The sequence below is a fragment of the Anser cygnoides genome, chromosome Z (genome assembly GCF_040182565.1).
Source record: "Anser cygnoides isolate HZ-2024a breed goose chromosome Z, Taihu_goose_T2T_genome, whole genome shotgun sequence".
Lineage (NCBI taxonomy): Eukaryota > Metazoa > Chordata > Aves > Anseriformes > Anatidae > Anser > Anser cygnoides.
The window spans coordinates 59,809,542-59,837,056 of NC_089912.1; the positions used below are offsets into that span (position 1 = coordinate 59,809,542).

The window sequence follows — 27,515 nt, forward strand, 5'->3', positions numbered from 1 at the left end:
CCGACGTAATTCCGATGATTCAATGAATCTGGAGACCAGTGAATGTACCTGTAACCTAACCTTAAAAAAATAAAAAAAAAGGAGGAAAAGGGGAGAGAAAAGGGGAAAAACATAAGCAAAAGGAAAAAAATGTTCTACTTTACTTTCTCTCTTTGCCATTGAATTGTCTCACTTCACATACACAAGGGCTGGCACTGCCTCAGCTCCTCTGCATTGGTTTACAAGGCCGTAATACTTCACGCTCAATTGGCTTTTCATTACCTCACAATATGTAAACATCTCTAAAGTTGTCACAACTTCTAAAGCTTTGGAAGTCATAAGTAAAAGGTTTCAGGCTCTTTGTGTTTGTAAATTAGAAATATCAATGTTTCCGATGTATGAAGCAAGTACTGAAATGTGTATTTAATACAGTCCATTTTTGACCAAGTCACGATTTCTTCAAAAGTGTTTATTTCACATTTTTTCTTATCCACAGCGGAATATTACAGTGACTATTACAAGCATTTTTCTTATAAACAGAGGTGTAGTTTACAGATTTGTTCAAAATGGAAAAATATTTTACAAGCAGTAGTATTTCATCTACAGCATTCGCTCCTGTATATCATTCAACTTCTTTTAGAGCAGCTATACCTTCTGCTTGTTAAAGTAATTAGACTTCACCCCACCCCCCCAAAAAAATAGATATTGCACTACAATAATAATAAACATTTTTGATAATTTGTTTTCTTTTAATTTCAACTTAATTTGAAAGCCTTAGTCCACTGGCATTTACCTTTTGAAATAAATTGTATGCTTGTCGGGGCATATGTCTTCTGGATTATTTTAATTTACATCTACAGTGCTGTAACTTTTTTTCGGGAAGAAATAATTTATGACTGCAATATATGTGAATCAATGAAGCTGGAGGAATAGGTTTCATGGCAGCTCATGCAATTCATTTTAATTAGATTATCATACTTATATGCGATGGTAAAATGTTAATTTTTCAGTTAAACGGTCCGGAAGAATGAGTTTGCATATTCTTGCTCATTTATGGTTGAAAAGGGAGGAAAAGGACCGGCTGTTTCAAGTGCATCCTTGACACTTGTATCTTTTGCAAGTCACGCGAATTGAGGGTCAGATATTGCAAAGGCTTTAGATACGTTGTGATTTCAATGTTCAAGTCACCGGGCAAGGTAGCAGCCACTGCGTATGCTTGTTGCCTGCAATACACCCACATTTTGTTGTTTCACTCGTAGAAGTGCCGTTAGATAAATTGTGTAAACAAAAAATGTTTGATTTACAGTTGCATAAATTAATTCTAATAACTTAATTCTCATTGTTTAACGTTCTTTTCTACAGTCGACAACTACAACAGCCTTACTAGCTGAAAGATAAGCAACCGCAGCTACAAAACCGCCAGTGAAAGAAAAAAGAAAAAGCAAAAAGAATAAAATAAAGTCAAGTTTCAGCTGGAAATGAAATGTGTATTTTGTCCTAGACACTTCTCATAGGTCAGACAGCACAAACCTGAACTTGCCTTTGAGGTGTTGGTTCGGTGGTGTTGTGTGTAGTTTGTATTTTGTTTTTAACTTGTTTTTTGACTGCCAGTAGTGTTCTTCAGAGGTACATTATACATGCAAAAATCAATATGGTTCAATATTGTCTTTTCCTAGGAACTTTTAAGTGTTTTTGTAGACCTTCTCGGAGAGATTTTATAAGTGGACTTACAACTCCACAGAAAACTGTTTGTGGCAGAATAATAATTAAAAAAAAAACCTCCCACAGTTTAACGGTGGTTGAGAAGTCAGTTCCCTTAGTAACAGCTAAAGGCACACAGTAGGGAAAATGCTCGACTTCAGAATCGATATTTAAAAATAAAGGCGGACCTGGAAAACAGCCAGCTTTCTGAAAGCCATGCTTTGTGTTGAACGTATACTTTAAATAAAGAAGCGCCCATCTGAGGAAAGAAAGGCATGCTCGAACGTAATGATTTAACAAAATTAATATTTAAAGACAAGTTTTTAAAAGTGCAAACTGAAAAGATAAAAATATATTAAAGATATTTAGTACAGTCCTCTTCCAGATGGATTTTAATGGGTAAGCTACATTATTACAGACCAGGACATCAAGTCCCAGTTTCTATCTGTACATACTAAGAGTTGTCGTTGTTGGTTTGTTTATTTTTTAAGAAAATCTTTGTTGTACATATAAATTATGGTCCTGAAAAAGCCAGTGAAAGACCGTTATCCCCTAGAAGAGCATTAACCACGTTTGTTCAGTAGCAAAATCATTGCAGAAGAGGATGCTGCAGCAACCTGTCATTTAGTCTGAATGATGAGCATTGGTTTAATCAGCCTGCTGGGAATTGTACACTGAATAATTTACAGCAGAGAGAGGTAGAGACCAGAAGAGCCTGAGAGGAAACTGCCGGCCTAAGGTGAATTCTGAGAAATAGCACTGTGTTATAACTGTCTTATGGAAAGAGTAAATTCTGCTTTGATTTTTTTTTTTTAAATATATTGTGACTACTACAGGATGGAAAAAGGAATAAAACATCATCAAAAATTAAATTCAGAGCATTGGAAAAAAAAAAAACCAAAACGCATTCATTTGCAAAACGTGAAAAGAGGTAGGTACGATAAATAAAAATGTTGCAGATGAGCAAGTGGCAGAAGAGCATGGGCTTGCTGGACACAGCAAAATGGCGGTGTCATCCTTACTGTGTTCGAAGGGGCGATGAAGGCACTACTGAACATACGTAGCGGATGCAAATGCTCAAGGACTATAGTTTGGAGGTAGTGCTGGTATTATACAAGCAATCAATTTTCTTCAGTAATTAGCTGGGTGATGGTTAGAAGGAAAGATAACTTCTCCCTAGAGAATGACCTTAAGTCTGGTAACAGGCGTACTAAATCATCATCCATCTGAAACAACACAGGCATAGACCAATGTATTTCTTAACAGCACTCAACTTTTTTTTTTTTTTCTTTAAAAATGTGCTTTTTGATAGTAATATACACATATAGTACATACAGGTCTATTACAATTTGTATATACATCGATTATATACACGGTGTTTAAATCAAAACACACACCTTATCTCAAAAGGTGCCTGCGGCATGGCAGGTTTCAGCGGCGTCAATCTTTAAGAGACCTTACATTCTATTTTTAATACTCCAAGCTGACAGGATGCCCGATCAGAAATTCGCTGTTTGGATATGATTTAGACCAACTGAACGCAGTCGGATGCAGAGAGGTTTTCTGAAAGCTCTTAACGGGGACAGAATTGCTGAGACTACAGAAACGGCAACCCCAAAAGCAAATAAGTTAACATCTACGTAGGTACGACCATTACGGAAGTGGAAAGGCCAAAAATGCTCGCAACACAAAGATGAGCATTTCACTGCTCCTAAATTTCCTTTCACTGCTTCTAAATTTCCTGGCTGCCTTTTGGCACGCTGAGCTGTGGCAGAAGGATCACCCCACAGAAGTGTAGTCCTAATTTATGGACTGAAGGCAATCAGCATTACTGTATGGCACCACGCAGCCCCAGGAACCCAATCTTTTTTCCTTTTTACCTTCTTTTCTGCAAGGCTGGTGGCTTTCTGCTTTCTTAAACACCTTATAGTACGTACCGAGAAAATTCAGTTGCTGCTTTTGTGAGTAGCTGTCCCCTCTCAGTGCCTACCTGGGGACGTCAGAGGGTTCGCCTGTTTTAATTTATAAGCTACACAAACAAATCCTGATGGTTAGAATTCAGATTGATCGCTGTTTTTATCAGTTTAAGGCTGTAGATCAAGATCTTCTTGTTTACTCTTAAAGAATTGGCTTACATCACTAACATACTGGTTTACAATTATATTTTTTCTACATTTTACTTTTTTTTTTGTCTTAAAACATTGCTTGAATCGCACAGTATTTTTCCATTGACTGCTACGGCTAGGACTAATCCACTGAATGTGATTAGGACTGAGGACCTAATTATTAAACTGGGTTGCATTGGCGTGTCTTATCTGTGCAAAAGAGGCCAAACTGCCAATTTCTTTGATTCCTCTGAAGCAGGTAAGTAAGAGATGCACAATATGAAGCTCAAACAACAGCATTTCTCAAATCACGCATCAGTGGAAACAAGTGTGACCTTAACCGGTGTCATAAATACGTATTTGCACCTTCTGAAATCACTTTTACAATACAGCTCCGAGCAAGAAGAAGAGACAGAATTGTGTATCTCCGTTATTAGCACATCCACACCACCTAGTTATTAGGCAAACCACACGTCCTTGAAGGTAGCGTGTCTCAGATTTTGTTTTGAACTGTCATTCCTTCACAGACACCTATGAAGGTCAAAATAAGTTGTCTCCCACTCACCGTTCTTTTTGTTAGTGGCTTTTGGAGGTTGTTATGGGCTTTGAACTACGTCAACACAAAATTAAGCAGTAAAAAATGAATCTACATTTCAAGTATCCTTATTCTGAGATGTGAATTACCAAAAAAATCATACAGATCAGTCTCTTTTTTTACTGTACAGCTTAGCATCCATTTATTACTGTGTATTGGCTCTTCCATAAACCTGTTTGGTCCGTATTTAAAGAGCTCCTCGCATTTCTTTTGCGGCTTTTCTTTCTTTGCCGGAGGCCTCTAGGTACGAGCGAAGGCTTTAATGATGCTTTCTTCAGACTTTATTGAGAAACTCCAAGTTGAGAGAAGCCGGAATATGAATAGTGTCCATCGTTATGGAGGAAGGGTTGAAGGGGAACAAAACGGGGAACATGTGCTTGAAGTCTAGCAGCAGCTGCGGGGGGTCGTTTCGCTCTTGCAAATGCGTCTAGGAGGTGTAAGAAGAAAACATACGTTTAGTTTCAGTCACTGCCTTTCCTTGGCGTTTGCCGTGTTTAATATAATCAAAGGTTTGCGAGTGTACGTTTACAAAAGGGATACTAGAGAGACGGATTCTGTTTCCAGCCCAAGGGGAAGCTTGGTTTATGAGTAGGAGCTGGATAATATAACCTGAAACATCCTGTGCCTTAAATAACTATAAAGACTCGGTTTAAATGCACTGGTTAAATTACACAGATTTCACTTTCTCCTACGAATTTGGGTCTGACAGCATGGAACATATTTACAAAGGGATTTTCTGAATTGATAGCAGTTTTAGAGATACCGCAAAAACCAGTGAGAACTATTTTGCTTTTCTATTGCAGCACCCTTCCTCCCTACAAACATCAGATGTCTGCCTACCCTTTGGTTTTCATTTATTTGTTTTTTTCCCTTTAGCTGCCCATTTCTGATCTGTATGTCAGAGGTAACTATTTCAGTGACGCTTCGCTGGCTCCTGCAACCTGACTTCTGAGTCGTGTTGCTGCTAATGATCATGCCCCCCAAGAAACTTTTCTGCTCCCAAAGTCAAATCTGGCATCTAAAGTCCAAATGACTAAACCTGTTCAAATTATAAATAAATTTCTTAATAAGGGGTCTAATCGTACTGGCACCTTGTTCTGACAATAAAATTTCTCGTGGGCTTGTGCTGCTTGTTACCGTGCATCCCAGCGCTACAAAATTGTCTGAGCTGGGAATTTCGCTGCTTATCTTGGTCTTCAATCCTTTGTGATTAACAGCCTGGATAACCCCGAAGCTGTGTGTTGCGACACAGCACTAAGTTCAGGACAACGTGCAGCAGCAGTACCCGTTACAAAACACCTGAGTTATTTGTAACATAGATATTATATATTAAATCATTATTGTCTCTTCCATTTCGTAGCCTTCTGATTTACCTGTATGTCTCGTATGAAAGCTACTGTCACCCGTTCTTCAAACTCATTCACTGGAGTGTAGAGATTAAGTATCTTTACAATCTGTTGGAAACAAAATAGGATTACAGGCAATCGTAAGAAGCCAAAATTTTCCATACCACGGAGCACCGCTAACATTTTGCCAAGGCATGGCCGTAGCAAACCTCCCATGACCTCACTGAGGAGCAGAACTGGGAGAAATCTGCACAGAACTGATGAAATACAGTAGCTAAATTTACACGTAGAGGGAGAGATGTGGTGTGCTCTGCACATTTATAAGCATTGCTTACAGTATGCCTGTTTGCCTAGGAGACAGCACGATTATCACGCTGGTTCCTCGGTCCCCCAACACAAATCTGTGCAGGGCAACCCGCAGGTTAAGAGCCCAGCAAGACAACAGGTGGGTTTATGGCCTGCCATAAAACCTAAAAGGTCTGGCTTGTACCACGAGCTGGCTTTTGAAAGCTTCCTCTGAACCTATCTACTTCACACCGGAGAGTCGCTGGCGGCTCAGCAGCACTGTTAGCGCCTAGGAACGATCTCCAGGTGTTTTTCCGCTAAATCCCCAAGCTGCTGGATTATCCCCGTGGTTCCTGCAGCAGATCGCTGGCCTTGCCCTGGTTACGCCGGACTCTGCGGGCACCAAACGCCCAGCAGGGCGGCCAGAAGTTGCCTCGCAGCGTTCCCACGCCGAGGGCTCCATCCTGCTCACAGGCAGGGTGCGAGGAGCGAACTGGAGACACGCTCGTTTGGGGCGGCACCTGCCCTGATTCCTGGCGCGCACCCTCCTGTTCCCCACCTGCTGCGTCGTGAGCGCTGTGCACAGGGAGCAGATGGCCTCGGCGTCTTCCGAGGTTTTCTTTTTCAGCTGCAGGAGCTGGGCTGCCTGAATCAAGGGCTCCAAAGTCTGTGGGGCTCCGCTCTGCTGCAGGTTCTTGCCACGCAGCCACTCCTCCAGCTGGCTTATGTTAAACCTGGGGGAGCAACAAAGGGAAGAGGCGAGCTGCGAGGTAAGACGTAGCATCTCAGAAATCACTCACGAGGCTTAAGGGTATCTTGCAGCGTTGGTATATTGGGATTTTTGAGGCATATTTGTGATTCACATGGCATAAGACAACCAGAGCAAAGCTTAATACTCCACAGCTCAAAGCAAAATTTATGCTCTGTGTACCTTAGAAATAGATGAGCCACGTAACACAAGGGATGTCATTTCCTACAGCACTCAGATACATCCAAATTTTATAAGCCCCTAAAAAAAATAAGCTCCTAACGGGCTTCTAAGCACTAACAAAATCCTGCGAGGTACCCGAGTACCTTTGACAATATCTGTCTGCACCCACTCTCAGGCTGAAGAGCAGCACGCAAAGAATCCCATGTGGGATGGGGAAAGGGTGGCAAAGGGAAGGTTTAAATCATTTACAGTGAGAAGGAAGTTGATAGATTTATGCCAGGGCTAATAAATATTGATGACCTTTTCCTGGCAGGCTTGCACGAGCTGTCCCTTTGGGATTTCAGTCCTCATCTCAACACCGCGTTGAGACAGGATTGGGGCACACGGGTCCTGGATCCCAGCCCCGTCCCCACTCTGCCGCTTGCCTACAGCTCCCGTGAGGTCTGTAGCCCTTCACACACAGCAACAGGGGCCTGCCTTTAGCATCCACCTGCAGAATCGGAGCCTCTGAGTGCTTGCTGGATTAAAAAGAAAAGACGTGGCACTGGGAGGGAACCGAGGAGGCTCCTCCATCCCATTAAGCAACCCATCCTGCATCCCCTCCGGTGGATGTGCAGCCTTCCTGCTCTGGCGGGGTGAGGCAAGCGTGGGGAAAGCACACCCCGGAGATAACCTCTGCAAAATGATTTTAATTCAGAATTCATTTCCCGCTTAGGAAATTAACAAAATTTACTTAAGCGGGCCCATCCTGAGCCCGATCCCTCGTCTCACCTTAGCTGCATGCCCGTGCTCCAGGAGCAGACGTCCTTCCGCAGCAGGAGGTTGTTCAAGGCAACGGCGTTGATCATGTAGAAGAGCTGCTTGAAGACCTGCTGGATGATCTCGGGGTCCAGGCCGTGCTCACACATGGTGGTGTGGAACGTGTTGAGCTGGCGAACGATGGCCTCTAAGCTGTAGGAGTTGTCGCCGTCTTCCATGCTGGACGAGCGGTTCCGGTAGCCCATCGGTTTCACTCCCGAAAGCCCCTGGATGCTCTCATATTCCAACACCCCAGACACTGAAAAAGGGGAAAAAATTAGCGGAGACGACCATTTAATAATCACTAGAGGTCTGAAAGGAGAACAGATCCATGCACTGCTAGTTATCTGTGGTAGGATGACATAGCTGAAGCATACAGAATACCTGCAAGATCATGGTTTTTTTTTTTCCTTGGCCTTACTACTCAGAAATAAGTTACCACGCTGCAGGAACTCTTCGAGCTGTAATCAATTCTCCCTCTACACCTACCACAGAGCCTTAATTGGCGCAGAGAACTCGGAGAAATGAGGACAGATTAAACGAAGACAGATTAAACGTCACAAATTCTTACAGCCTGGCTCGCTGATACTTGAACACGACAACTTTTTCTGCAAGGAGCAGGGCATATGCAGCCGTGGTAGGAGGTAACGCTGTCAGATACAGCCAGAGCGTGTGCAATGACGCTCAGAGGGCGAAGGGAAAGAGTCCCAGCTTTAGCGGGGTCCAGGCTGTGAGCTCGAGGAAAATACCAGCAGCTCTCCAGCTGTGAGATGGAAAGCGCTGAGAACAGCCCCCGCCATGAGCTCAGCAAGGAGGAGGCCAGATTTAGCTGAGGAGATGACCCTTCTCATACTGATTCGCCCTTGCGAAGCAAACCAGATGTTCTTCATCTTCTCTTTCATTTCTTTTCCTCTCTCCTTATAAGTTTCTCCGCCCATAAAAAGCTTAGCCGCAAACCTGCAGGGGAAGAGCATTTGTAGAGAACCACCAGCGCCACCTCCCCTCTGTCCCTACCTCCCAAACGGAAAGGAAGGAGCTATTTTCCATCGCTGGGGATAAAAACTCCTCTCTAGCGCATATTCTTATTTTCAGGTCTGCTTCCTCCACTCCAGGACACTGCTAACGTGAGGACCTTTTCGTTTCTCTTCCCTAACATGCGCCTCTGCAGGCTTTTCCTTTGGGAAGAAGTCTTGCTCGCACCGCACAAAGGACTGAAGAACACTTGTGGAGTATGTAACTGCAGCAAACCACCCAAACGAACAAACAAAACACTCCTAAAAGCTAACGTTTTGGGAACTTACCGATCATGGGCTGCAGTATGCCCTCCGCTACCTTGATGAGCTGCTGGTAGATCTGGGTGGAGAGATGGCTCAGCACCTGGCGGTACTCGGTCAGGTCGAAGTTTTTGAGACAGTGCTCGTTCTGCTTCGGCGTGTTCTGCATCATAAAACCCTGAGGAAGAAGATTAAGACATCTGGTTTTGTTATTCCAACCCTCTGCAGTCCAGTAAAATAACCGTACGTATTAAAAATTAAGAAATACAAAACACCTTAGAGCATAACACGTCCAGATATGTTACCAGGGGGCATTTTGAAACTCTATTATAGGAAAAGAAATCAAGAGTCATAAATCACGTGTGATTATCTCAGTCATAAATTATAACTAGGAAGGCTAAAAAAGCATCATTAAATGATACTTCTTCATTTTATCTTTAGCAAGAAAAACCACATCTGTATTAATTTTCAATATAGAAATGAAATTAAAAGTGACTCCGCAGTCCCTTGGGAAACATTTGCTTATCCCTGGGAGTCACAATTAGTTGTGAGACCGATTATTTTGAGGCTAAAATTTTAGAAAATAATTAAAAAAAAAAAAAGATAACCACGTGCTGATGTTTTTTGACAACATTTTCAACCGTTCTGAAGTTCCGAAATCTCCCTCGTAGCTGATTTTTTCCCTGCCTCTTGCTGAAAACCCAGCAGATTTCTGATGCCGCAAATGGATGCTGCAGCCTTGAGTTCTGGGCTTACACATTAATGCCAACTCTGCTGGCGGAGGCAAACGTGACACAATTATGTAATTAACACAGCCACTGTAATTGCCTGTTTATATGCTCTTATCAATTCTGTGTCAAAACAAGAGGTGTGCGACTGCTTCGTTGTTTGCCGACTGGCAAAATGCAAAAATACAATATGCAAATTCTGAAATCAACTCAAGATACATCAGTTTTCCTGACTAATAGGAGTGCTCTGCTGAATTTAGCTTGGGTTTTTCTTTCAAACATATTTTTAAAAAAAAAAAATCGGATGGATTTCAAACTACAGGTAATACTAAAAGGATTTATAAACAGCTGCTTCAGCTAACACAGCAAATCATGGCAAAGAATGTGAAATTTAAAGTTTTTTTTTTTCCCCTGCTGTTTTCTGGAGCAGGATTTTGTTTAAATGTAATGTTGTTATCTAGGCAGAAGAGGGCAAACTAGAGCATAAACTGAGTATTAACTACATAATTTTACTCTTTCATTTAAAACTCAGAGGTCCAGAGGACTCAGAGGTCATCGTCACATGAATGATCTGAATTTTTAAATTTGGTTGCTTGAAAACTTTGCTTTAAATTCTCTATTTTTCTTTACTCCTAAAGCTTGATTGCTCAATGCATCTAGCACGAGTCACGACTGAATGACAAACTACATAACTGGGTGATGCTACAAATTTTAATACCAACAGCGTATGGCTATAAGGATGGCGGTGTGTAACGTACCAAGAGGATTGTGATGATCTGATTTTGTCAGAAGGGATCAGATATGGCTATAAATAAAGGAAAGAACTGAAAGATGAAACACTGAGGTGGCAAGAAACGAGAGGATTTCCTTCTGAAATATTATGGTTTGAGTAAGTGTTGTTATTTTGAACTAGCTGAACAGGAAAAAGCAATAGAAACACTCACAAAAATATTGCAAGATTTGGAACATTTTTCCTCGTCTGAAAATCTTGGTTAAAGAAAAGCTGTGGGACCTACCAAACTGAGGGAAACGGCCTTCAAGAGCAGCCTACCAGAAGGAAATCCCCTGTTCTGACAGATCAAATAGCACGACTGGCTTTGAAACTCAAAAATTTCTGGGGATCATCCAGAAAAAGTGCATTACAAGGTTGCTGGTTTCTTCTTCCAAACATCTTGTCTGTGTGCAGTGCCCCACGGACTTCTGTTAGGAGCAGCCTCACGTTATATCCAAATAGAAGAAAGGAGGGAAGTCAGAGATGACCCCAAATCGTTGCCAGAGCAAAGCCACCAGGACCCAGGGGACCTGAACACCACCCCCGGAAGGAATGCCAAAACATTTCAGATCAGCTACGAGTTTCTTACCGCATCTCCGCTGTACTGCTTCAAACAGTGCAGGAGGCGACACGTATTCGCCAACCAAAAGGACGTCATTTCAAAGTCGTCGTTGTGTCTCTGGAGGAGCAAAATGAAATACACGTGAGGCCCTCCTTCGACGGGGGCAGCTGGCACAGCAAGACAAAATGGCTTGGAGTCTTGCCACCTAGATCTTGAAGCTATCGTTTCAAGCGTGACCGGGTCTGAAAACCACAACGGGAGCTGAACATCAGACATTTTGACGTGGTTTACAACCATTTTAAGACAGAGGAAGCCAACGCCTACCTTCAGCACCTTCTTAATGCCGTTGATGGTGGAGGTGAGCAAGGAGTGCACTTTCTGGTCGTCGTTGATGTAATCCGCGTGCCTGATGCACATGTAGAGGATGTAGGCAGGAAGGCAGGGAACGGTAGCAGACACTGCCTGGGGCTTGAGATCTAGAAGGTTTGACATTTATTTTTAAATCCTCTTAAAATTTGCTGGTGCCAGGTGAAGCAGAAACACCTGAGCAGATGTACCCAGGCGAACTCTTCTTCCCCCGCCCCTGAGGATGCTAAGATTTTGGCTCTGCAACTTGTATCCCTCTCTGCTGCTCTCTCAGGCTCATCAGTTGCTGCTTGCTCTGGGATCTACAGCCTCCTTTTTTTGCATTTTCCATTTTTTTCTACCCCTAAGGATCATATCCATGCCAGTTATCTGCTTGGTAAGGCAACACACAGCTTTGCCTGCCAAAACTGTCATCACCATAAACACGCGGCCCTAGGAAGGATTCATTTGAGAAAAACCGTGCCTGTTTTGAGATGTCAAATTTACAAATTCTCCCAGGTGAGAGCACGAGGAGCCGGACAAGAGCAGAGCAAATTCCTCACCTGTGATGAGGTTTCGGATGAGGAGCGGCTCATCTTCCTTGTAATATTCCAGCATCCCCTGAAAATCTTTCTCCTTCCTCTGGACAGCAACCTGCCTGTTACGCTCGTGATGTCTCCTCTCCTCCGGGACCATGGCTTGATACGCTGTAAGGAGAAGGGAGGGTGAAACGAGGGTGAAAATTAGCATCTGGTGACCGAGGACTATTTGTAAAGCATCTTGTCCCAGATTTCCAAAATTCATCGGCCTTAGAGCAGGCAGCAGGCCACTGTCTTTTATAGAAAGTTTCCAATAAAACCTTTAGCCTAGACAGACCTATAAAAATTCAGAGAAGCAGGTCCTGAGTTACAACATCTTGAATTACCAGTCTACTGAAAGAAAGAGCGAGCCCAGAAGTCAGACCTAAAGAGTAAAAGATGAAGTCATTTGCTGTTTTCCAAGGAACTACAGGCTGCAGTTAGAAGGTGGTAACCGGTAACCCCATGGGAAACTTTTTAATGCATCATTTTCATGGAGGGGGAGGAAAAAAAAAGCCAGGCAATGAAAAATACCTAAGCATCTCAGCTTCAGGCTGGCTGTAAAGCCCAACTAAGTACCACAAAGGCACAATATTAAGCACTGTGCACCCATAAAATGTTAATAAAATGGAAGAGACCAGCACGCGTGTATAGAAGGAACCATCAGCCTGCTGCATGCAAAGCACACTGACAAAGAACAGCTGTGCCAGCCGTGGAAATTCGCCAGTTATTCGGCTTAATTTCCCTTAATGCCTCGTTTTCAGAGATCAGCTCATGAGAACGGGGTTCTGTGATTAATCACAGCATCAACAGAGAACGGGGGGAAAGAAAGGGGGGTAGGAAAGGAAACCTGCAGCCTCCAAGGCTGGCCCAAGCAGCCAAAACAGAGTGCTGTTCCCCCCCCACCACCAGCCAAGTCACCTTCAAAATCTTGGACCTTCTTCATGTAAATCTTCAGCTGCTTCTTCAGCTTCTTTTCATTCTTTTCCAGCTTCTCTAGCAATTCTTTAAGATCCTGGAAAACGGAAGACGCAGAGGGTTTAAAAATAAAAAGAACAAGCACAACTCATTTGGGGTGAGTTTGAGGTCGGAGTCACTAGCAGCCAGGAGCTCACAGCCTGGTCTGTGTATCAGTAACACGCGATACGAGCGTTTTGATAGAGGAAAATTGTGTTACTAGAAGCAAAAGGAAAGGCTGACATTGCCTTAGTGCCTAATCACAGAGCAGAGGGGCCACCAGCAACTTCGCTGATCTCTTCTGGTAGGCAGTGCCACACGTAGGCAGGCTCAGAAAAAAAGAATAAAGGACACAGGAGCGACAAAAGCCTTTGGCACCAAACAGCTCAAGGGGATTGATGCTGCAAAGTGCACCAGCAGCACCAGGGGGAGATGCTGAAGGATCCTGCGGAGATTTTAGGAGGGTTGGAAGACCCCCAGGTGCCTCCCCTTCACGTTCCCTGTCTCTTCTGTGCCTTCTCAGCAGTCTCTTACCAGGTTTTCGTTGGTGAGCCGTGTAATTTCCTGCTGCAGTCCAAACTCCACCTGAGCCTCCGGGGAGAGCTGCAGGGTCTGCAGGAAAGCCTGCTGCTGTTTTTCCAGCTCTTCTTTCATCGCATCCACCTGGTTTTGCAGAGCTTCCACCTCCTCTTCGTGCTCTCTTCTCTGATCCTGGAGCTGTGCTTCCAGCAACCTGAGAAAAGGAGCAAAGCCATCAGGAATTTATTTCCGTATCGGGGCAGTATCCGCTGTTTGAGTCAAGATCCTTCAAAATCAGCCAACATGGGAGATATTTCCAGTCAACCTCCCTATAAAAATGAAACAAAGGGGGTAGTGTGGCTATAACTCACATTAATCTCTCATTTACTCTACTGGAGATGAAACAATTTTGAAAGAAGATGGGAAAGGGAAAAAAAAAAACAGAACTTCCTTATTAAACATGTTTCTTTGTAGGGTTTTGTTGCGGTTGTTTTTTATTTTTAAAGATCTGTACAACCCATTCGCAACCTCCATTTTCCAGCCAGAGATACAAAAGGATCTTTTCCAACTATATAAACACAGACAATAATGCACCCAGCCTTGTAATCATGTTGTCAGGAATTTATATCCTTAATAGGCTCGGAAAATACAGGCCCGCCATGAAATAAGTATTAAGTGCCTAATTTTCATTTTATTTCTTCGTGTGCGTTCGGATTAACTATGAGCTACCCTCAAGAACGTGTTCCTTCTGCGAACTTGGGCTCCTCCTTTGAAAAGTAAAGGAATCACCATTTATTTTTCCCCGTTATTGCCTGGTTTTACCCCGACCCCTCTAGGTGTGACTGCTTTAGATGATATACAAAAGGTTATGATGACTTTTCTTCTAAATAGTGTTTTCAATCAGCTCATTTAACATTTTTTATGAAAAAATTTAAAATCTTAAAGATCAGAGGAGGGTCTCAGATCCCCCCTCTTCAGATATCCCCCCTCCAGCTCCTCCCACGGAGGGCAACAGGCGGAGGAAAAGAAAGAAATGAAACGGAAAGTGAAAGGGGGAGAGGAAGAAGAGGGGCAAAAAAGAAAGCGGTTGACCTGGCAACTTGCTTTAAACCTTGATAAGCCAAGCCGAGCTCTCCATCTTCGTTGAGATAACCCCAGTCCTCAGTCTTGCTAGAAATAAAGGACAGAAAAAAGGAAACAAGAGGACAGAGAAAGACAAAAGGTCAATTGAAACAGAAGGGGAAGAAGAGCAGAACCCTTATTTTTTAATTTTTTTTTTAAGCACACTTGCGTTACGTTGTATTTTGTCCAATCTCTGGACGTGAAAGCCTGAGTTTCATTTCCAAATCGTTTCCCGCGTGATTGCAAGAAAAAGCTGGGAAGCCCGAGCCACGGCAGCTAGTTCAAATCCACGTTAAAATTTCAGTGCAAACAGACCCATTTTCCCAATTTTTATTGCACACCAACAGCAAACTCCCCATTTTCAAAGCAGCCCACGGGGTTTTGGCTATCCCATTTCCCCTGGATGGCTTGGAGGCGTCCTAAATTAAAGCGTATTTACAGCAGCTGGACCTATTTTCTTCCTCCTCATCCCTTACCCATTCTGTCTGCAAATCTATACGGCTTGAGCTCTTTTCCCACCACCCTACAAAACATATTTCGATCTGTACACGGAACACCCCACAGATGGGATTTCTCCCTTTGTTCAGGTTACAAAACAAGGAACCAGGTTCAAGATCGCCCCAAAATAAGGGTGGCTGGTACTTCTATACCACTTCAGTTCTTGCAGACCTCTCTACGGGTCTGGCAAAGCGAAGCCGAGGACTAAAGGGAAGGGCTATTTGCTCACGTACCTCCTAATATATTTTTGGGTATTTCATCCAGCCCTGCTTGAAACATCTCACTCATAAGTGGGAATTTCACCCCTTTCTCTTCCAGACCGTCTGTACCCTGGCACATTTCACTAATAATACATTTTTCTGATCAAGCAAAAGACATCTATTTCCTTCCTTCTACAGAAAATATCACTGGTCTAAAACCGAATATATTTCAGTCAAGGGTTTCCTCAGTCATCAAGCCAAACACATCAGCCTTTTTTTTTAGTGCAGCCTCGGGTCCAAACCCCCCTTGGATATTTGTTTCCCCAGCTTCTCTTGCATCCATATGAGATCCAATTTTCTCGCTTCGAGCACCGCTGTGGGACCACTGGATGCAGCACTGCTAGTGGAGGCCAACTGAAGTCACCTGTTCCCTTGTAGCCTGGACTGATAAGCCTTTGAATCCACCCTTGCTGATGCAAACCTCAATAATGGACATTAATCAGCCCTATATGGGGAATTAGAGAGGTTTGGGGGCGTTGTGGCACTGCCACAGAAGGACCCAGGAAGCGCCTCGCTGCTGCTGTCCTGGAGTGGCAGTTCAACACCAGCCAACTCTTCTGGCCGATCCATCTGGTAAAGCCACACGTATGAATTTTGATTAAAACCCGATTTTTACCCATGCATCGCAGGTTTCCAAAAGGATCTGTGGTCCGACAGATACGGGGGGAAGTTTTATTGGTCTGGTTTGCATTAGTCTATTAGTCAGGTCTTTTGTTGTCCAGATGACCCTAACAGAACATGTATTTAGACATTGAAAACAAGCAAAAACCCAGGAAAGGTCCTCAGATTGCGTTACAAGTCAATAGCCTGGGAATTCAAGGGAGTGCAATTATACTAAGATGAAACTGCCCTGGGAAATAAACATTTGGTTTGTATTCATCAACGTGGCACCGACTTACAAATCATTGAGATTCCCTTCTCCCAGACGTTCATATTGACCAGGGCATGAAAAGTCAATAGGGGTCCTTTCTTGCTAACTAGATTAATTAGCGCGCGTGCCGTAATCATTTCCTAAAATGCTAGATGCTTCACTCAAACAAGCCTGAAATGGATTGAAAGGATGCAATTCACAAAGTCTTGTTTCTCCTTTATGGACTGGAGATACACACCTAGAAGAGCAGCAGGCAACCTGAATTTGGCAAGCTGGGTTCTTGCAAGGGAGAGGAATTCCTGCCCCAGGTGCCTCCCTTCCCTCCGTGTAGCCTGATGCAAGTAGTTTAAAGGAGATGCGAGCGTACCAAACCCCAGGGATGTTCATTTTTATCGTCTTCAGATCATTGTCATCTTAAGAGTAAGGGGCATTTCGCTTGAAAATGCAGATTTGTTTTGGATTAAACATGCACGCTGCGCTTATCTCTAACATCATCACCTGGTCTTTCGTAGGCTCTGTGTTCCCAGCAAGATCAAACAGCCTTGAAAGAAAGATCCCAAGAACTAAAATGGGGAACAAAGAGACTACTGAGGTTTACGCTCTGTTGTTGAAGCAGAAAATTAGCTGGAAACTCACTTGATGCTTTGTTCTTTAGCTGCTGAAAGTCAAAAAAAAAAAAAAAAAAGAGGGAAAAAAAAAGCTGAGTTCACTGCATTTACAAGGGGCTGCTTTTAATTCAAGCTTCCCCTTGACCTGGCATCAAAGGGTTTCCTTCAAGAGCAGCAGGGAGAAACAGAACCGCTCCATGGGCTGGGTTAGCAGCACTTGGCAGCTTTTCCCGGTTTCCTCCTGCTGTATTTAAATTCCCAGATGAATCAGGCATTCGGTGAATTCAGTGAAATTTGGCACGCTCACCAAAATAAAGCCACGCTTGTCCCAGCCTAAACAGCTGAGATACGATGACTCCAAGCTAGGAGTGACCCGCAGGTTTGCCCCAGCGGTCAGAGCATCCCCTTTGGTTAGGGGTGAGAGTGAGAGATATCACGGTAAAGAGAAATGGAAATACTCACTGAAAAAGTGGCTCGTGCTCATCAATCCTACTTCCGAATTGCAATCCCACTTCAGAATTGCAATCCCACCAGAAAAGCTTCTCGTTGAAATATTTATTTATTGATGAAGATTAAAGAGAAAGCAGTTGTGTTGGTTTTTTTTTTTTTTTTTTCAGATTGGTGCTGGGGGGAGGGAATGTTAATTTATATCCCCCAAAACAACAGCCCGTGCTCCCTGAGCATTTGTTTTCGTGTTTTACTGCCATCAGCTCCAGCCTACAGCTTATAAACCTACCCGATATCCAAACGAATGCACAGGGAACCATAGCACGGGGAAGCTGGTGATGATTTACAAGCTGCTGGATAAATCACCACCAAAAACCTGGACGATCATACCTCGAGCTGCTGCTACCACGTTACAGGAGCTGTTTCTCCAGCCCAGCTTCACATTAAAGGCAAACGAGGGTAATAGGAAACGGAGCCTGGAGACTGCAGATTTCCCCTCCCAAACCTCAAGAGACGAAAAACTGCCGAGGTCATCGCATGAATTTTTAAATTGCAGCTCACTCGTGCACTTGCAAGGAAAGAGATTCATAGTATCGTGGAAAATCGGATGGTTTGAGCATTTCTGGTGATTTCTGAGCTTGATTCCATCCTCACTGCAGCAGTTAGGTCTGCAAACTATTTCAATCAATCTCCTCATCCCTACTCCGCAGGAGGGCTAAAAGTTTGCTCAGCAAGTTCACTTTAGGAACGCAAATATTCAGTAACAACAAAGTGAAAAAAAAAAAAAAACCCACAAACGATTCCCCATCACACTTTTTTTATCCTAATTAAGTCACGGCCTCTGCCAGCCTGGTGTGCTAACAACCTACTGCAGCCAGTTTACAAAGTGGCAAAGCACCCTGTGTTTGTTAAAAGCCATTAATCCACAACGGTTACGTCCTCCAAATACCTCGTTGAATGCAAACTGTGTAGGAAATATCTGTATTTGTCAAACAAACAGGTAGAGAAAAGAGATAAAGATTCAATTCCCATGCGGGAAAATAAACATTTACTTTACATACGACTTTGCGGTTTAATCTATGTAATTTTGTCTTCTTGCAGGACACTATCTTTTTACTTTATATCCTCCTGGATAGTGGCAAGGATTGATTTAATGCCTCACAGTATAAACCCTCCGGTACCATACAGACAGGTGGTGACAAATTCCTTCCCAGCACAGCATGAGCAGTTGCTCGAAATGAGTAACTCAATTTTTCCAAATCCTCCTTCTTGCTACTGTTTATGCACTGGAAGAGGAGTTTTGGTTTTCAGCTGTTGCTTCGGTGAGTTTTTCAGCCACAGAAGCAGAAGAATGGGAAAGCTCAGCCCTCCCCAAATCAGGGCTGAGCCAGAGGGAGAGGAAAGAGGCTGGGAGAGAGGGAAGCTTTCCCCTAAACCACTCACTCAGGAGCTCTTCAAACAGACCCCTAACTTACCAGCACAATCCCTGCCTTTGCTCTCCCCCAATACAAGCCCGAATCCAGTTTTGCTCACTTCCACGTTGGCTTTTCCACCCGTCTCACATCTGCCTTCCCTTGGGGAGGCACTCGCCCAAAGACAAGGGCACCTCACCCACGAGGAGACCAGCATCTTCAGTCCCATCTTTATGGCCTGTCCTTTTCCCCAGCCCCAGAACAGAACCCAGAAGCTTCTAATTCTCCAAAACGTTTTGGTAATTTAGGACCGGATCCCGTCTCTCACGCTTTTCTCAGCCCTTCAAACTGCTGGAAGGGTTTGGGCCACGCTTACCGGTTCGTCTCGCATATCCCCTGGTAGGCCTCGAGCACGTCCTCCTGATCGATGTGCTTGTCACTGTTGGGCCAGCTGGCAGGGCTGGTGAGGGTCTCCTAAATTCGACACAAAAAACACAGCAGCGTGACCTCCTGAACATCCCTCAGTCTTTCAAGGTTCCCAAAATTGAACAAGTCCCACATGTAACAGAGCTCCCTCGGACTAGAGGGTTCCTACAAATTCATACACGCAAGCGGGCAACAGCAGGGATCAGCAGATGGAACGAGGATGAAGAGAACTCGGGAGGGAGATCAGGAGTGCCTGTGTGTGGCCCGAAACACAAAAACATACTAAAACCTCAGGGGATGATAAAGTGGTGAATTAAAAAACCCAAGCGAGAGTATCAGAAAATACACCCTTCGGTCATAACGGGCTCTAAATAAAAAAGCCTTCATGAGATGGGTCAAGCTCTTCCCTTGCCTGTATGCCAGTAGAGACACTACAACTGCACCAGCATCACACGATCAGAATTTGGTCCAGAAACAATTTTCCACCATCTCGTTTCCTTCCTGAATAGGCCGGTTGTCACAAAATGTCACCGTTTTGACGGAATGGGAAAAAGCAGAAGAAATCCCATTATCCTCTCATTTACCATATTTTTGCCCGGCTCTTTCTGCTGGGCTGCCTTCATTATCTGCGACCTCAGGATGAGCACTTCTTCCTTCCGCACTTCCAGCTCCTCGTTGGCCGACTTCAGCTGATTCAGTAAGAGATTGTAACTGTCCTGAACGTCGTGGGAAGAGTTGTTCTGGGTTGCTCGGTCTGCGATAGCTTTCCTCAGCTCATTAAGTTCGTTTTTCAGCTTCTTGTTCTCCGACTCCAGCTCTTGTCTCTGGAAAACACCAAGCCATTACAAGATTTAGCTAAAGTGCCGAGCAACGGGTCGACTGCCTCATCTGCTTCTAAGATGCCTCTCGTGCTGATGATCCCAGCTGAACCATCAATTCCTACCCAAATCAGCCTTCAGAAAAGATTTTTGCTGCAATCAATAGCCTGGTGCTATTTAATGTTACGTGGTGACACAGAGGAGAATTGACATTATTCATTGACACCATTTTAAAACACAAAATCAACCCAGTAGAGAACCCAAACGCATTTTTTCCTCTCTGCCCCTTTTCCTTCTTGATCAAGAAATCACCACCAAACCCCACGATGCTTAATCCATTTCTGGCATTCCTTAGATAAGCCGCAAGGTGCAGTCTTACACGGCCCTTCCCATTGCCAACATCCCCTTGGGTTTGAATTCCCACTGCATCTTCCTTTGTCACCCAACCCGTAATTCTCCCCATCACGTTTGCAGTCGGAGGATTTTCCCTCCCCAGCATCTTGTCAGCTGCTGGCATTTGACAGACGGGGTCGACGCCGTCCAGGTTTTACGCCGACTGCTCCCCCCGAATAAAGACGCGTGAGCGTTGATGTTTCGCTGAGACAACTGAAGGGCTCGTTTGCTTTTTCATGACAGTAGAAGAGAGAGGAATAACAAATTCGGGCAGCTAGACAGCCTCTAGCTCGGTGTCTGGCTTCTGACTGACGTGGATTCCCCTTCCCTAGGGACCGAGCTCCGTGTGGATTCTCCAGCGTCTACAACAGCACAACCTCTCCCCCAGGAGATTCAGGTGCTTCTCTCTCCCCACTGCCTTCTGGCCCATCCCGCAGCTTTCTTGTTAACTACGGGATATCTACCTCATTAGCAGCTTTGGCTAATGAATCTGAAAGCGACTGGGGGGGGGATGGGGGCAGTTTATACAATTTATACAGAGTGTAGCTAGCACAGCTGTGCAAACCTTATTTCCATAGGAAACGGGTGTTACAATTATAAATCCTTACAAATTATAAATAGCAGCAGAGGTGTGAACAGAATAGCTGATCTGGCATCTGGACAGCCAGCCCGCTCCTGGCTGAGCAAACACCATCATTAACAGAGCATATTAAGGTACTTAATGCCATCTGTCATTAAAAAAAATAGTAAGAAATCCATCTGATCCAGCAATTCCTCCACGTCCACATTAACCACGGCTCAAGCTTTTCAGCAAGGGTTTCTAAAAGAAGTTTGGAGAGCGTGTACACGATGGGAAACCTTCACCAGGAAGGGTTTAACTCTTGCTGGGTACCTCAAGCATTGACTCCCTTTGAACTCTTTTCTGGTCAATCTCAGACAGATGAAGGGGGAGAAGCAAGGCATTAACTGATTTCCTACCCAAATGGTTTTTGTTATTTGCTGGAGAAGCCTCGCTTGCTTTTTTTTTCTTGCAGGTCAGCCACACTCGTAACTCCAAAGGCTGTCTGTAGGCATCTAGGAAGATGCCTAGATAGCAGCACTGGAAGGGTGAACCTACATAAATCTGAGGTTAGTGCTGCTGTGACAGCAATTCGTCCCCTCTCCTACTTCTGGACCTTGACAGTAAAAAAAAAAACCACCCTTTATAGATGCTTATTTAGCGATGAGCTTACAAATTCAAGAACATCCCAGCTATGTGAGGAGTGAGAAATCAAACTATGTTTTCTGCTCCTGCTAGGAGCACAAAGTCAGTGCAAGGACTTCTCGGTGCGTTCGTTCCCGCTCCCCCAGCCAGAAAAAGCAATCCAGAAAATACATTTTTCACTGAACTTTGTGTTGCACGTGCATAACTCTCGGTCACACCTGCCATCAGGATCTCCCCAGGAGAATAAACAAGGAGTTTCCCATCCTCCAGCCCTACTTTATGGCTAATCAAATGCCTGGCTGGGCACATTTTGGGACAGCAGCAACTAAAAACTCTATTTATCCATTAGACACATAATTTATGTCTGCTGTGAACATACCGGTGTTAACCCAAGTATTTTACATTCCTTAGCAGCACTATTAAAAAAAATACACCCCAATCCTTACACAAATGAGCCTCCCTAAAGCAAAAACTGTGCCTCACTCCTTCCCCTCCCCGAAACTCTGGACCAAGAACACGTCTGAAACAGCTCAGGCTGCAAAACCCAAGCCCATGCAGCCATCCGCGAGCAGCAGCACCTTGTTTTCTCCTGCAAGGAGACCATTAAATATCCATCCACAGGAGGAATTCACCGCGTGCAGCTTTTACACACCTCAGCCCAGCTCCTCCACATAAAAACTTTTTAAGCTGGCAACAGGGGAAAAATAAATTTGATTACACGTGACTCTCGAAGGAGCCGTGTATTTCTGAGATGCAAATTAGCAGGAGAAATGCATGCAAGAAGAGTGGAAGAGCTTTGCTATAGTCACAGAAGCACGTGTCGTGGAGGGAGGAGGGAGTTTTGAGGAGCACTCACAATTAGCTCTAAGTTATTTTTTCACTGCAGATGGGGACTTTATGCAGCATCCTATATTCAGAAGTGGAAAAAGGGCCGGTGAGCTGTATTTGCCTTTATTTTTTAGTGGTTTTTCTAAGATCAACCCATCTATAGGGAATGCAAAATCCTCTCCTTTAGGAATACGTTTCCTGCCACGATGTCATTTGAAGGAACTGCTCCTGGCTTTTCTACAGTTCCTCCTAGACCAGAATTCACCCAGTGTGTTATACCCCAAACCCCACGTGCTACTGCTGGTCTGTGCAACTGCTGGCCTCAAGATACAACCCAGCAAGGAGTTGTGGTCAAGTGCCAGCTCATCCTTCCCAGCATACAGAATAAAAAGAGGAATTGCCAGAAAATAGTGAGCAGGTCCACCAGAGTCCGTCTTTCTCTCGCAGAGCACTGTACGGATTTAAAGCAAGCTTTTAGAGCTGGTTGTTCATTTTTGCAACCTGCAGCTCATTCTCCTACAGCCACAGTGAGAACATCGCGCTGGAGATCCTTAAAAAACACCGTGCCGGAGATCCCTAAAGAGCTCTTGCAGTGCAACATCAGGGTTTTCCCCTTCCAACCTGCAACTTCACTTTGCTTTACAAGGTCGAGTCAAAGATCAGACTTAAAACCTTCACGGCCACGTTTAACCAACAGGGAGACACTTGGGCAATGATCCTAAAGCTCCTGCCATGCTTCTGCTCCAGCGGGCCGCGCAGAGGTACTAAGGAAACTCAGCAGGGCTTCCCTCAGCCACAAACAGCATGTCTGGCAAGTGCAACAAAAACAGCACGTTTCGAGCCTAAAAACTGGATGGACAAAGTGCCAGAAAAAGCTACTGCTAGAGGTATGCTCTTGGCGAGGGTTGAATGTATTGTCCTTTCCAACTCTAATTTCTTTTGGTTGCTTTATTTTTCTCCCCAGTTCTTTTAAGGAGATGCAGACAGCAAAAAGGGGGTGTTATTGCTGTCAGATGGTTTAGTATGATGTTATCCTGGGTGACGTATGTTCCTTGTATTGCAACATTTGTTACGGGGACAGGGAGAGAAGAAGGATCTGAAATGCACGTTTGCACTACAAAAGAAAAAAATCCCTTACAAACCTATCTCAGAAGCTGGTTTTCCAAGGATCAGCAGGACACAAGAATTAATCTCACAGCCAAGCCACAATTTGGGTACAGATAGAGCAGGAGGACACGACACAGAGATGTTTTGAGAGGAGCCTAGCAGGTTTGGGTCACTCTGTATGTCACAGGGAGAAAAGGAAGGAGGCAGACACATAGGGATTTAGAGCCTGGGAAGGACACGGATTGCAGAGCAGGGCAAGAGCTTGGAGGACACAAGCTGGCTACGGCCAGCCAGCACTAAGTACGAGCTCCTCGCTCACCTTCAGACTGTTGTATGCAAAATCTTCATGGTCCGAAGCCATTTTGGTCTCCGTCTCGATTACCTGCAGGGGTTAAAGAGAGAAATTGGTATTAAAGAGCAGCCGGAGGAACTGAACTGGCTGAACCAGCCAGCTCAGCAAGAATAATGTTATTAATTGGCATTAGATGGAGTCCCAGCTCCACGTAGCAGGGGCTGGGGCTGCTTGGGGAGAAAATGGTTTCATCTCTTGTTAATATCTTGATAACTGTGGCTTATTGCAGCTTTCAAAGAATGACAGTCGCTGGGGGGGATCGGTCGTCACCAAAGCAGCTGAAAGACAGGTTTTTAATCTGTCTCTGCAGCAAGAACGAGAGGCTGGGGAAGTTTCCCATTTCACACATTCCCTGCAAGCTGCTGGAGAGGATCAGCGGGAATATCTGGCGATCCAAGTGAATAATTGCCACCGAGGATTTTGTTGAGTCTCCTGTGTATCTGTTGACAAATGCAATAGATCTCACACTGAAGATAAATAAAATAATTGCCAAACAAAGCACCAGAAGCCCTGGATACTTCAATTATGCAACCAAGAGTGATGGCACTTGCGTGGTGTTTCATATAACAGCTATTTATTGCTTCAGGACCCCATAGGCACAGCCATCATCTCCCCACACACTGCCCTATAACAAAGCACAGAGCTCTGGTTACAGATGGCAGGGGAAAACCTACACACAAACTGCCATTAAAAGCTCCCTCCGTGCCATAAATTAGCTCGCTAATTTTCTAGAGAGATGAATTTTCAGATTTCAGTGACAAGTCAGGACCGAGTCCTGCCTCTCAGTTACCATCAGGCTAATAGCTATTTTGTTTGGTTTAAATGGCTTCCAGGCAAACTACCCAAAATATAGAAAGAGCTTTGTTTCCATAGGGGAGAAAGAACATATCAAAGGCAGCCCCCTGTCCTGCAATACAGAGGAAAGGAAAAATACACTCTGCTAGCAGCTATCTTGCTATTTCTGACTTATTGTACTATTTTAGCCTGCGACGAATCCCTGCCAGATGTGGTCACAAAAGCCACTGGAAGTGGGATTTGAAACGTGTTTTGGGTTTCCACTGCCTCCCGAAGAACCCTTTGGAACGCTTTCCGTTCTATCTTTAGGCTCACTTGAGATACTGTCCTAAATGTGTTATAAGCATTTTGTCAGAAAAAAAAGCTCTTCTCCCGTCTAATTGTCATCAGCTGCCAAAAAAAAAAAAAGTTCCTCTCCATTTCCCCGATGGATTCTCTGCCTCTTTCCGTGACCTTGGTGCTCCCAAAACTCAGCTCCTACAGCGCGTGTCCTCAGGCAACCAAGGAGAGCCAGTTACAAACCTGAACTATTCCTACCAATTAAAAGGCATCTCTTACCTGGGCTTTCTTGCTTTCTTGCTCCTTCTTCTCCAGCTGGGTTTGCAGCTTCTTCCTCTCCTGCTCGAGCTCCCTCACTCGCTTCTGTAGCTTTAGGAAGAGGCTCATGTCCATGGCTGCTTTATCCATCCCAGCCTCCTGAAGAAGAAACCCTCTTTAAACGACTATTTTTAATGTCCCAGTCGACCCATTTTAATAAATTATTGATTATTGAATGTCCATTAGATAAGCTGGTTGCTTGAGGCCATAGTTAAAAAGATAAATACTTGTCTAGAAGGGGTTCAGGCATTTTTAATTAGCGGTCTTTTTTTGTTTGGTCGGTTTTTAATTGGCTTCACCAAGAACATTTAATATTAGAGCATGGCCAATAGTGCTTGCTCGGGTATCATGCCAAAACCTAAAGCCACGGTTTATAAGATAAGGCTGACTTCACCAAATGCTCTCAGAGCTCCTCAGAAACACGAAAGTAACAGAAGAGCGGCCAGCAAAAGGAGCAGGGATGTCTGCAGGTGTGGTACATGGGACACAGAATATCACCCCTCTTCCATGTGTCCCTTTTCCATTAATGTTCTCAAGTCACGAAAGCGGAGTTTAAAATCAGCTTATTCTAGCAAACGTAAGCTAAGCATTTTTCCTTTTTCCACCTGATTCTTGACGGCCAGGGAATAATTTATGCTGCTCTTTTTCTGCATTAAGAGATTGCTGCTTACAGAAACCGTGCTGGCCAGCAAAGCATCCATAAAGATGCATCGGAATGAAAATGCTCAGGGCAAAGGGGCAATCAATTTCAGTAGCTTCGTGAAGAAGGATCACCGTAGAGATGTTTCCATCAATGCTAGTCTTAACCACACGTAGAGCTTACTGCTTCGATGAATTTTTGTCCGGCTTTACGCTGGTATGGGCAAAATAAGGTACTTCATTATTTTTAGAGCCCTACTTAGGTCTGACCTCACAAATGAGCAAGCATTTTCTATAGCACTGCAACCCAGCCATCTCCCTCACAGCTAACAATTTATTTCAGGACTCAGGACTCGCCTCCTCCCACCCTTTTGCCCCGTTTGCCGTACCTCCACCTGCTGCATTACATCCTCGGTGTCTCCTATCTCAGAGGTGGAGATCGATGGATAATTAGAGTCAGACTCCAAGCTGCTCTGGTTGGATGGGTTTCTCCTGTGCCCCGGTGCTTGCTGTCAAGGAGCGACATGGATACACAACGCCTTCAGTGTTTAAGGAAGGATTCCTCACAAAGCACTGTTTCTTAGAGCAAATATTTGTGTACAGTAAGGTTACCTTCAAAACAGGCTCAACTGTCTCTATTTTCTAATTTCTGGTTCCTGTGTCCTACCACAACGCTCATATTAACACGCAGGCATACGTTAAAATAAAATATAAAGGGCTACAGAAGCTCACTTTAAAAATCCTGCATGAATTACAGGCTGCTCATGACACCAGATGCCTGTTAAGTGAGAACGTGCAAAGCTGAGCTCAAGATTATTCTGTTCACAGTACCCCGTGGGGTTCCCTTTACATGCTCAGCCTTCCGCCTAACCCAGCAGCACTCTAACCATCAGCCCATTTTCAGCAGTTCTCCTAAAACTTCAGCAAAGCTGAATCTAAAAATGCTGCCTTTTGAAATTCTCATGCCTTGCTTTTGTTTTTTTTTCAAATTCAACGCCCACTTGGCACGTGAACATCACTGAAACGAAACGCAAAACAAGATGCAGGTGCCAGCTTTTGCTATGATTCACTGGTTTCTCCAAACTGTTAACAGAAAGTGTAAAAAGATCAACATCCTACTGCAAGACACATGCGTGGTTTGGCTTCAGCGTGGACATTTGGTCTTAGAAACCTCAAGCCCAAACTATACGACAATGTCAGCTCTGCCACTTGTTTTGGGGATGAGTGAGCCATGTTATCCAAGCACCAACACGATGGCCAGGACAGAAGAGAATAATTTCAGCTTCATTACCTTTATGATGGTCATTTCGTCCCGCAAGTTGTCGTATCTCTGCTCCAGCCTCGAATACTCTTTTATCAGGTTCTGGTAACGAGACCTCTCCTCCTCCAGCTCTTTCTTCATCTGGATATTTTCCTCAGCTGTGCTTCGTGCAAATTCGTCTTCAAAATAAGAAACAACAACAGTGAATCGTGCTCTTCATCTCTGAAAGGAACTTCTTGTAAACATGTGCAATAACGTTGACTAATTAACAAAACGCTCTCTGCCAAGAAGCTTTAAAATACATACGAGCATTTGTTAGTAGTTAAAGACTTATCATTTAAATCCTGTTCCTTGCTATTTGGAACAGCTCCGGCTCTTCTGCAAGGCTCAGCCATGCCACCT

At 44.2% G+C, this 27,515-nt stretch overlaps 1 protein-coding gene across 8 annotated transcripts in view; it reads right to left on the minus strand.

Annotated features, from left to right (window-relative positions):
- Window positions 1-427: 427 nt before the first annotated feature.
- The window catches only part of MYO5B (myosin VB), a 106,223-nt gene continuing 79,135 nt past the window's right edge, over window positions 428-27,515 (minus strand). For 7 of the 8 annotated variants that reach the window (XM_066989135.1, XM_066989138.1, XM_066989136.1 and 4 more), the window contains 16 exons: window positions 27,144-27,292; window positions 26,242-26,361; window positions 25,175-25,312; window positions 23,789-23,851; window positions 19,704-19,943; window positions 19,070-19,167; window positions 13,491-13,689; window positions 12,921-13,014; window positions 11,985-12,128; window positions 11,401-11,552; window positions 11,104-11,193; window positions 9,042-9,192; window positions 7,714-7,999; window positions 6,571-6,745; window positions 5,754-5,834; window positions 428-4,807 (listed from right to left, as the gene is read on the minus strand). In XM_066989135.1, the coding sequence (XP_066845236.1) occupies window positions 4,655-4,807; window positions 5,754-5,834; window positions 6,571-6,745; window positions 7,714-7,999; window positions 9,042-9,192; window positions 11,104-11,193; window positions 11,401-11,552; window positions 11,985-12,128; window positions 12,921-13,014; window positions 13,491-13,689; window positions 19,070-19,167; window positions 19,704-19,943; window positions 23,789-23,851; window positions 25,175-25,312; window positions 26,242-26,361; window positions 27,144-27,292 (2,333 nt within the window). In that variant the 3' untranslated portion in view covers window positions 428-4,654. Of the gene's footprint in view, window positions 4,808-5,753; window positions 5,835-6,570; window positions 6,746-7,713; window positions 8,000-9,041; window positions 9,193-11,103; window positions 11,194-11,400; window positions 11,553-11,984; window positions 12,129-12,920; window positions 13,015-13,490; window positions 13,690-14,567; window positions 14,646-19,069; window positions 19,168-19,703; window positions 19,944-23,788; window positions 23,852-25,174; window positions 25,313-26,241; window positions 26,362-27,143; window positions 27,293-27,515 lie in introns of all 8 variants that reach the window. The other variant, XM_066989141.1, reaches the window with a different exon arrangement.